General features: G+C 36.3%; 1 protein-coding gene across 1 annotated transcript in view; it reads left to right on the top strand.

Annotated features, from left to right (window-relative positions):
• The window catches only part of LOC107217386 (homeobox protein Nkx-2.4), a 42860-nt gene that overhangs the window by 2974 nt on the left and 29207 nt on the right, over positions 1-10679 (top strand). The window contains exon 2 of the mRNA XM_015654890.2: positions 7128-7417. Within this exon, the coding sequence (XP_015510376.1) occupies positions 7128-7417 (290 nt within the window). The remainder of the gene's footprint in view (positions 1-7127; positions 7418-10679) is intronic.

Raw genomic sequence — 10679 nt, 5'->3', positions numbered from 1 at the left:
AAATACTAACAGTTTTTTTTCGGTCATGATACTTTTTTTTACGCAAAAGTAAAAAAAAATGGGACCTTAGACATAGCGGTAATTTTATGGACTTGGAAGTTGTGAGTTATTTTCTGTTCTAAGGACTCGATTTATCTTGTTGCAGATTTTTCGGATTACTACAAAAACTATGAAAACAAATTCTAAACTTTACTATAGTATTAATCAAGCGAAGCTAATTTTATTGGATTTTTAATATAAATACATGCGTTAATCCTAGTTGATATTGGTTAAACGTATTTTTCAAGTCACATAACGTTGAACAATTTATAACTTTTCAACCAATGAAATAGGTAATTATTACCACTTCTGCGGGGCTTTAAAATATCTGTATTATTACCTAAAATTCTCTGTAATTATATCAGATTTTCAAAGTGGCACGAAAATTCAGAAGTTAACGGCTCCTGATTTCGGAACATCGAATGATATAAAGAACCAGAAAACTGCAGGTAGTTTTCTGTACAACATATTTGACAATAGATGAAGTTACAACAAAATTGGGAATGGTGACCATCCGACACTATAAGGTGAAACCGTATAGAATTTCTCACATCTGATTGAGTACAATAAAATGATTGATTGCTTTATAGCGGTTTTCTGTCTAATATTGTTGACTTCTTGCAAGGTGTTTCGAACTTTCCAATCATCAAAGAATCAGAAGTTTATAATTTTTACACATAATACATGGAGTATAATATACGAATATCCATGCAGCTGCGGGTTACTGAATGCAATGCAGAATATGAAAAGTTTCCCATCTTTTCTGTGCTTCCACCAAAACATACATACCTACTATTGCAAATAAAAATATAAGTGTTACTGCAAACGATTCACTCTATCCGTTGTTAATAGTTTAACTAATCATGATTCATTGTAAAAGTTGAATAACTGCAATATTATTGAGTATAAAAAATGTGACAGCACTATAATAAAGAACGATTGCGGAAAATGATATGATAATTCTTCGGAAGTGGATTTTTCGCGCCCGATTTGATAATATAATTGCCCGATATTCGTAGAATGCATGGATGTCAATTTTTGTTGAATCGTTCATTATATATTGTGGGTACTTGGGTTACTTTTCACCAGAGAAACACCGTTCGTGCTTTTTGCTTTATATGTAATACTTGCTTGATAATTTCTCTGCATTTAAGTGACACACATGAGCTTTCACGGAATCTTTATATATTTACCAAAGTCCCATATATTACAATTTTTTTCTAGATCATCACGTCTTACTTTTCTTATAGCGCTATCTGAATACGACTAAGTGATGATATATTATATTGATATCGGTAAATATAACCATCGGTTTCCGTTTGCAAATATAGCTCTGATTTTTAGTAAAAATTAGAGACTGTAAGTCATGAGACCTCATTCACTTGCTTAGAAAATTATATTCAAAGTGAACGGCGGTTATTTCGTTAACCTGAAAACCTACTTTTCAAAATGATTTAAATGATAGTCGAATTACTCTCATTAGTTATATTTATGAGATCTCAATCCGTATAAACGAGTAGAAAGTGGCTCGAAAATTGCAAGCGATGAAGCCAAATATGATTCTCTGTATAATTGTTTACCTTATCATATAGTTGTGAAATCTTTTCAAATTTTGAACGTCTCCATGATTGTGTCAGTTTCAAAATAGTCAGAAATTACGATATCGAATACCTAATGACGTCAGAACGTTTATTTTTTCATGTGTTTCATTTGTAAGATGAATAATTTCAATGACCTTCACATTTTATGTATCAATTGCGTTTGTTAATTAAAAGGAAAATTTCGTTTAAAACGATCATAATTTTTGAATAAGATAGTGGAGAAAGTTTGATGTATAATTATGGGAAAAAAGTATTCCAAACAAGTGTATGGTACGGAGAAACCACGTGACACTTACATTCCGTCTCGCAAAAGTATAAGATCAGACTTCAGCCACAGACCTAAGTTTAGAATTCCTTACATGGAACTCCAAAAGTTCTTGGAATTCTAGCTAAATTCCAAGCAAGCGTCGGTTTCCCACCGAGTAGGGTCTTTCAAGTTTATATACATACCTATATGTATAAATACTCTCTCGTCAGCAAAGTAATACGATAAGTCTGGTTGTTTTGAATCCATCGAACGCAGTAAAAAAATTAAATTTACTTGGTCATTAATTCAGTTGACAATCTGAAATAAATTGTACGAGCATCTATATTGAATATATTGCAGCGATATTGAATATTTATGTTATTAAATCCCCGGTGAAAAAGTGATGAATCAAAATTCCAATTTATTAAAATCATCAAAGATCTGCAGCTGATGCAATATTTTTATAATCTAAACGATATTGCGATTTATTCCTCAATATCATTATGTTACTATAAACATCCTATACCTAAGCCTTGAAGAGGCCGTTGCCGTAAATTACAGATTCAAAACCTGCTTTCTACAAATAAAAACTGTTTTGTAATCCAGGCAGTATGTTTAATAAGTTATACTTATTTGACAATTTTTGTTTATGCTATTTATATTTATATATTTATTTCTTTGTTTGCAATGGATTGAAATAATGTGCACGCAACGTCTTGTAAATGTCAAACTTCATTTGTAAACTTACCGCAACGAATGTTACGTCACTTCACTGCTACTGAATCAGCTGCTACCGCCGTGCCGTAGAGTGGTTATTCAAAATTCTACAAACACGTCGAGGCTGATGATTTGAATTACGTCAAAACTAGATGTCGGGTTCCCTACATGCCAGCCGCTAATGTACAGTCGAATTAGACAGATGCATAACTTATACAGTGCCTAGATATATTCCATTACGAACTTCAAACAGAAAACAATCTCAAGTATGTCATGTCTTGACGTCAGTCTTCTTACTATGTATGCCACAACATGTGATTTACCTTCTCTTATCCATGCGAGAGACGTTTCATTTAATGAGAATGCATGTACGCGCCGTACCGTTTGAGATAAAAGTTGGGAGAACCGCGTTCAAAAAAAAATCCACCAGTGTTGTGAACCAATGATTGTGAAGAAGCATAAAACAGCAGTACTTACCTCTACTTTACGTACGATAGAATTTATAAATGACTCTTGGCTAATTCGAACGGCACAAACTGGGAAATCAACGATTTAAGAATTTCAAGTACCACTTTTTACAAGTTCATTTAACAAGTTTCGAATGCGGTAGAGAGAGTTTGTTAAGTTGCTATCGATTATATCAAAAACAAGATCACCGACTATCACTTAAGTGACATAGGAGCTATAGATCAAAGTTATCTAATTAAGGAGCCGAGTAATAAGACATGGGACTAACTTTCAACGGCGTAAGAATAATTGAAGGCGTTCTGTGTCTGGCGCGCGTCAGTCCGGAATTATCCGCCAGGTGGCGGGAGCTGAAAAGCCGTTCCCGTGATCGAATCAACTCGTCGAATATATTAATCTAGGAAAGTTGGACCGACGAGCACATTCCGTCTAAATGTCGGGCATGTTTAAATCCGGATTCCGTATCTCCAAATATAAAAGTAAGAGACAAGGGATGTGAGTTCACTGTATTTTCAAGGTCACATAAGCTGTTTGTTTCCTGTAGGCTTTAATCCTTTGTCTTTCTAAAATTACGAACGACTCCAGGTTTTAGATTACCTAAGGACGTGACGCGACTGCAGTGAGTCGAACGTGCAGCTAGTCGGCGGTGCAGATTATATATATATGTATATATATATATATAGTGTGCGGAGAGAAAATATAGGGCGAGAGTTGTTTACGATTGAATTTTCAAGATGTGCCTCGGACACGGTATCCGCGCATTATTCCGCTTCTCGCCCCTCATCTTTTTTCCACCGCTCTTCGTCTACGACACAAGAAAGTCGCTCGAGTTTTTATTTGCTTGACTAAAATCCATCCCGATGTCCAGTCCCACGCGTCGTCACATCCTCACGTCTCCAGGATATAATATTCTCACCCTCGTCCTCAAGAGCCGTCGGCTTAAGCGGGTATCCGGGACAACAGGAGAACCCGTGTATTACTGCTGAAAATTTTCCTCTACATTTTGTGTGATTCGAAGATTTGGTTTTTTGAAAATTGACACAAATTTCACATTGAATAAGAAAATTTGAAATTGAATATGTAAAACATAAAATTCCTGGAATCGTATGAAATATTTTGGAATCCTTTAAATTGTTTTCAAAACTTTGAAAGCAATAAAGCATGTGAAATGTCATGAAATCTCTGGAATCCTTGAAATCTTATGAAATCCTATGAAATCAATTGAAATTGCATCATGAAATTCCTGAAATCCTATGAAGTCTTGTGCGACGATCTGAAGTGATCTGTGATCTCAAAATTAAACTAAGTTATTATACGTTCTTATAATTCTGATTGAGGTAACAAATTTGGGTACATTCGTACGCTATTTTGTCTCTCTCTCTCTCTTCACCTGATTTAATCACGTATCAATCAATCAATCAATCTCTCTCTCTCTCTCTCCTCTCTTTTTTCTTCTACTTGATTATTTTTTATTTACTTTATGCGTATTTTTACTTTTATTTTTAAGCTGCTTTCCGATCTGTATTTGATCTGCATCATCCTGTACTTGCCTTCAAGCTTACTAAGGCATACCAAATATATCTATCTACCTACCTGTCTCTCTCTTTCATACAAGATGCTTCGGGCAATCTTCACGTTCTACTCCTGATACATTTCACATCCTGTTTTTTAGAACGCAAACTTATCGCAGCTCTTACCATTTATTAGCAATGTACTTCCGGGTCACTCTTTCCCCCTGACAGTAGTGTCAGCTTCCTCCGTTCAACTTCTTAATGCTCGGCTCTACTCCCATTTCTCTGAACTTCTGATCATTGTCTCGAGTTTGGAGGCCAGTGTCAACTAAAACTAAAAGACACTTTATAATTTTAAATTTTCATCTTTTACTTCTCATTTTATATCTTTACCTTATACTTTATACTTTATTATTTGTTTACATAATCTTATATTTATGTTTCGGTGTGACTTGATCCTCGGTTGTTAGTCAGAGTCAACATGACGTACCTAATAGATGCCCACTTCTTGTCAGTTGACTCCCAGATCATCTAAGTGCATAATTCTAGATCGATCACACTCAATCCGCTTGTTATTTTATCCCATTGGTTACTATAATATCAGTGTAGTTACGCACAAATTTTGGAAAATTTGTATTGTTTCTACTATTGTTATTTTACCATTTACCCCATAGCATTGCTAGGGGATAATAAAAAATCACGTTACATCGCATCTCTATCTTCCCTTCTCTCTTTTTCTCTCTCTCTCTCTCTCTCTCTCTCTCTCTCTCTCTCTCTCGACGAAGAGAGTCAGAACGAGACTGAAGAGCGCGCAGTAGCGAAGCTCACGGTTAACGAGCTCGACCCTACCTACACATTCTGACAGGAATTTCACCGGATTGTATCGTGTTAGCGATTGTTACGTCATAACTCGATCCCATACAAATGTCAATCAAGCACCACCTCCGAGTGTCTGTTGTATTATGTACATGTATATAATATGTATAATACAGACGATGACGTAATTAATTTAGGTATATATATATATACTCGTATATATATATATATATCCCCGTGAAAGTGTTCAACACCCCTTGCGATTGTATTTCAAACTATAACTCATAGGTATCGATATCGGAGAAAATTGCAATATTTGATCAATTAGAAATATCCTAGCTAAAAATTATATTCGAAGGATATTTTTGATCTATTAAAACAATTCAAATTTTACTGAGAAGCTTTTCAATTACTGACAGAACCCTGTAGATGTACAATATTATTTCGACCTATAGTTTATATCATATAACAGAGAAAAATATATGTTGCGTTTGAAAAAAAAAAAAGAAAGAAAAACATTTACCCTGTTGGTAAAACAGACGTTTCGCGATCTAGCCGAAGACAAAATATGAAAATAGAATTATAAGAAGCGAAGATTTTTTCATACAACTTAAATAAAGTTTATTGTGAGTTGAATCCGATTAGTACCTATAATATAATAACGTTATATCCGATCTGCGTAAAAATTTACCGCCATGATGCAGCGGTTCCGAATTCCATGACCCTCAGAGAATGGAACGCCTTATTATTCGTGTCCATTCTGACCGTCGAGGTTTTTTAATTTTTATTTTGAAACCGTTAACGGGCTGCAGACCTCCCGGGCAGCGCCGGTCGTGACGCAGCGTCCCTTCTCAATCCATCCAGCATCCCTAAATGAACCCTTTGTCCGCCTGTCTCTCAGTTAAATCTCGATTCTCTCAGGTCTATCGGGGGCAAGAGGCTCCCGGGACTCACCCGTCGGCACTTTTAAACCGCACTTAAACACCGCAACGCCTTAGATCCGGTAGCTCAAGGTGGTTGGCTGGACGAAAATCGATTTTTTTTCGGTCAATTTTATTGAATATTAATTGAGTATTTAGCAAGCTGTTGTATTCGTAAGCTGCGAAGATCTCTCTAAAAGTACAAAAATGGAATCGATGCCTTATTTCCGATCACTTCAAAATTCTTAAAAATTCAGTTATAGATTTGTTCGGTTTCACTCTACGATGACTCATTTTGTTCGGAAAACTGTTTTCCATAAATTCACTGAAACACTTTTCTTTATCGTATTCGCATCGTTGAGTATTTCAGCTTTACAATATAATGGCATCGGTAAATGGCAACGTTGAAATGACTAACTACTGAAAAAAAAAGAACATTTGTTTCAGCGACTGTTTATAAAATCTTTTTAACAGATTTTTAACAATTTTGAATCGATTTGAAACGAAGCATCTCGGACATTTTTAGGATTACTGCTGTAATGCAGAAAATGAATGTATTTTCAATTTTGATGTTCAGGATTTGAGATTACAGAAAATAATTTTTCTGTATTCCATCGCTCTGCTACAGAAATTCTCATGAAAATCTTCTTGCGGGAAAATATACGAAACATGCAGTCCTCAATATTATCGCGGGATCTCCATTGAATTCCATCATTTCTAGAAATCAAAATTTTTTATCTAGGATAAACCTTGCAGTTTGTTTTCAAAATTTCATTTCGGGTTAAACTGACATGTTTTTATTTCATCGCAGTTTCACGTTTGATGGGAGCTGCGGCAGCGGGTGCCGGTTCTAACATGGCGGGCTGTTCCGTCGGGCAGTCCATGGGTGACATGGGCAAGTCTTCGGGGATGGGCGTCGGCGTCGGCGTCGGCATGGGCGTCGGTGCGATGCAGTTTCCTCTTGCGCAGCGACGAAAACGCCGCGTACTTTTTACCCAGGCTCAAGTATACGAGCTTGAGAGAAGATTTAAGCAACAAAAATACCTCAGCGCACCTGAAAGGGAACATCTCGCCTCGCTAATTCATCTCACCCCAACCCAGGTAAGTTCAATATATGCTCTACATATAATACCGCACAGAGGAAGACTTTGTTGAGTTTACCAAATGTATCGGAAGAAATGTTCTTTCGATTCAATGAAATGAATTATTTGATTTAACAAAAAAGTATTCAAAACAATAATTTTTATGTTGTTACGCAAAGCTAAATTCATTTTAATTAAGAAAACATTTCTTTCGTTGTATTTGATCGCCATATTTTGTAAATTCGATTTTTATTTCTTTTTGTTGCACGTTATTCATACACGATTGTATGAAATCCTAAAACTAAAATCGATACTCATATCGGTATCATTTCGGGGTGTACAATTGTGCACATCAATTGCTTATACTAACATGTTTGTCCAGATTCAGATTCAGATTCAAAATAAATACAAAAAAGATGTGATGAATTTGCCAAATATGTCAATTCAAATCATACAACAATGTCATTTTATTAATCTCGGTTTCACTTAATATCCCAAATCATTACTCAGGTATATAATCCTAGCTTTTTTGTCGAATCTGACATGACCATTTCGTTTGCCATATTCGGTTGAGTGAGCAATTTTTTTTTTTGCTGTACAACTAATTATTTTCATGCAAATCGTCTAGCTTTAGTAATAAATGTAGTATAATCTCATATTCAGCGGTCTTTGCATTGAATGCGACGGAATGTGACCAAACGATAGAATTTATGTTGATTGAAATAACAAATCTACAACCCATTCGAGATTTGAGTTTGTACTGGTAACGGATAAGTTAACTAAAATAAGGTGACTAAAATAGTTGTTGTTATAATACAAGTGATCCACCTCTCGTCCAATGACCCTGGTCATATGGCGCGTAACGTGTTCCCATGTGATGCGTCAGGGACGAGCCTTTCATTGGAACAATTAATCAGGAACGAGCTCTGATTGGAAAAATTCATTTTACGAATCACAGTCCGCCGCGTGATTAAATTCGGACTGGGCGGAGGAAACAATTATGCAGCCTAATTGAGGGGAGACTGTCGATCATGATGATCAAAAGTTAAGCGTCTTTGAACGAATGTTTTTTCGGAATTTTGATCATTCGTTTAAAACCCTGAAATTAGAATTGGATACAAATATTAACTTAATGAGTTAAGTGATCGGAAAGCTATGAATATTTTTATGAGATTTCTTCTTAACGTTCCAGCTATAATTGCGCATTTATAACTTCAATCATCGAAGGCTAAAACTTTTTGCCATCGCATTTACTACCAGAGATCGAAAGTTGCCGCAAAGATTTTTTGGATTGAATTTTTCTAAGTCATTTAATTTATCACCTTCTCTCTTAAGAAAGACGGATAATTTGGAACTAGATTTCCTTTTTACATCGTTTAGATATTATTTTGACAAGTGTAAGAGCATCCAAAATTATGTTCCATTTATATTATAATCACCAGGCAATAAAGTTTTATACTATGCTGTGCAATTGCTGAATACATAATGACTGTCACTATAACCACATCACATTATAGGTGTAGAACAATTATTGTCATTATCCTGGAATAGTTTAAAAACCCAGATATTATATCTTATTAGTAATAAGTATAGGTATAATAATTACACAATTGTATTTGATACCTACGACAGTATAGTTTGGTGGATACTCTGGCAACATGAACGCAGTTGTCTGACAACAATAAATAATTGTTGTCGCCTTCATTGCTGGCATCCTGTACTCCCGGCATTCCCTTCTCCCCTGTCTGCCTGTGGTTTCGACACACAACATTCCCATGTGCTTCCTTCCCCTTTTACCCGTTATCTCTTTCTCTCTTTGCAATCATCGTATAATTGGTGCTACGTATATTTTTTATTGTTCATAGTCTGAAAAAACTGTCGTATAGTAATCGTTTTCTTCGTTAAAAAGCGACGTATAGTGATCCTTTGTTTTGGAACAAGTGATTCAGGTAGATAATTTTATTCATTAACTCTGAAAAACTTTTAAACTCAACACTTTCTTTTACTGCAAAATCCGAAACCAAAACATTCTAACTTCTCAAGTGAACTTTGATATGTCAATTATAAATGCGTCTTATTTGAGGTTACAGTAATTGTTGTTGCCTTAAAGACGGAATAACATTTCAATATTTGGTTAAAACCCATTTCCCTAGTCCTGAAACATAACTTGCACCATTGTAAAACTCCTCACACCAATTTTCCTTCCACTATCGAATCATATTTTCTTCCTAGGGTGGATACGGTGATTGTTGAAACTACTTTTCTCCCGCATTGGTATTGCCAACCCCGCAATTCCCATCAACGTGATCTTGCACAACTTTTCACATCGCAATTACAGGATATGCGCTATTTTCCGTCACTACACTAACCCATTCTCAGGATCAGCTTTTGTTTTTATCGCTCTACCTACTCCTCCTGTACCTATTTAAAACCGCCGATTGCGCTCTCTAATTCATGATTGTAGAAAATTTTATAAAGAACCGAGTAAAGACGGTTTATCGGCGAACTTTTTCCGCCCCGATTGATTTGTCGTCGGGAAATCGAGCGGGTTCGTCTGTCTTAAGTTTTCCCAGCTCCGTCGGTAAGGCAGTGCGCGGTTACTGGATTGTCTTTGCAGTATGGAGTGAAGGCTCTCTGCAGTACGGCTGCAAAGCTGGTCTATTCGAAAGAAGAAGCGAGTTTGATTACTGCAATCAACCGCACCGACGACTTCCGCGACGGTAACAAAAGCTCAACTGCAGCGTCGCGCGCGCGTCTCTCTAATTTTGAATAACGATTCGTCGGATGCGGCACTCGCGTTTCACCGATTCGTCCCTGGACTTCTGCCCACAAAAGCCTCCAACTCTTGACGACAAATAATCCCAAACGAGCTCTTCGCGACGAAACTATGCGTGCTTGTCTCATTCGGTTCCTGTATTACACCGACAGAAAACGACGAAACTTTGCAGATCGGGCTTCCTGCTGCGCATGCGCAATATTGCTGAATTTTCAGTCAGGCTGGCCAACTCAAGCTTTAGCTATCAAACGCGGCTTACGGAGGTCATGTAAGTAATGCGAAGTTTTTCAATTTAAACATATCTCAAATCTTTGATTTAGTAATTCGGAAATGCTGGGTGAACTGTTATTATTTGCCGACTGATAATTTATTACTGATCATCGTAACAACGTAACCTTATTCTTTACTTGACGCGGGAAAATTTGACATCTCGTGCCTTGTTTCAAGTAAGTTGGCTGTCCTGCCTAGCAGACGAAAATATTGCCGCGATACGATCTTGCCGACC

This window comes from Neodiprion lecontei, chromosome 5, assembly GCF_021901455.1.
Source record: "Neodiprion lecontei isolate iyNeoLeco1 chromosome 5, iyNeoLeco1.1, whole genome shotgun sequence".
Lineage (NCBI taxonomy): Eukaryota > Metazoa > Arthropoda > Insecta > Hymenoptera > Diprionidae > Neodiprion > Neodiprion lecontei.
The sequence above is the reverse complement of the archived record's forward strand: the minus strand, read 5'-3'. Positions and strand labels throughout refer to the sequence as shown.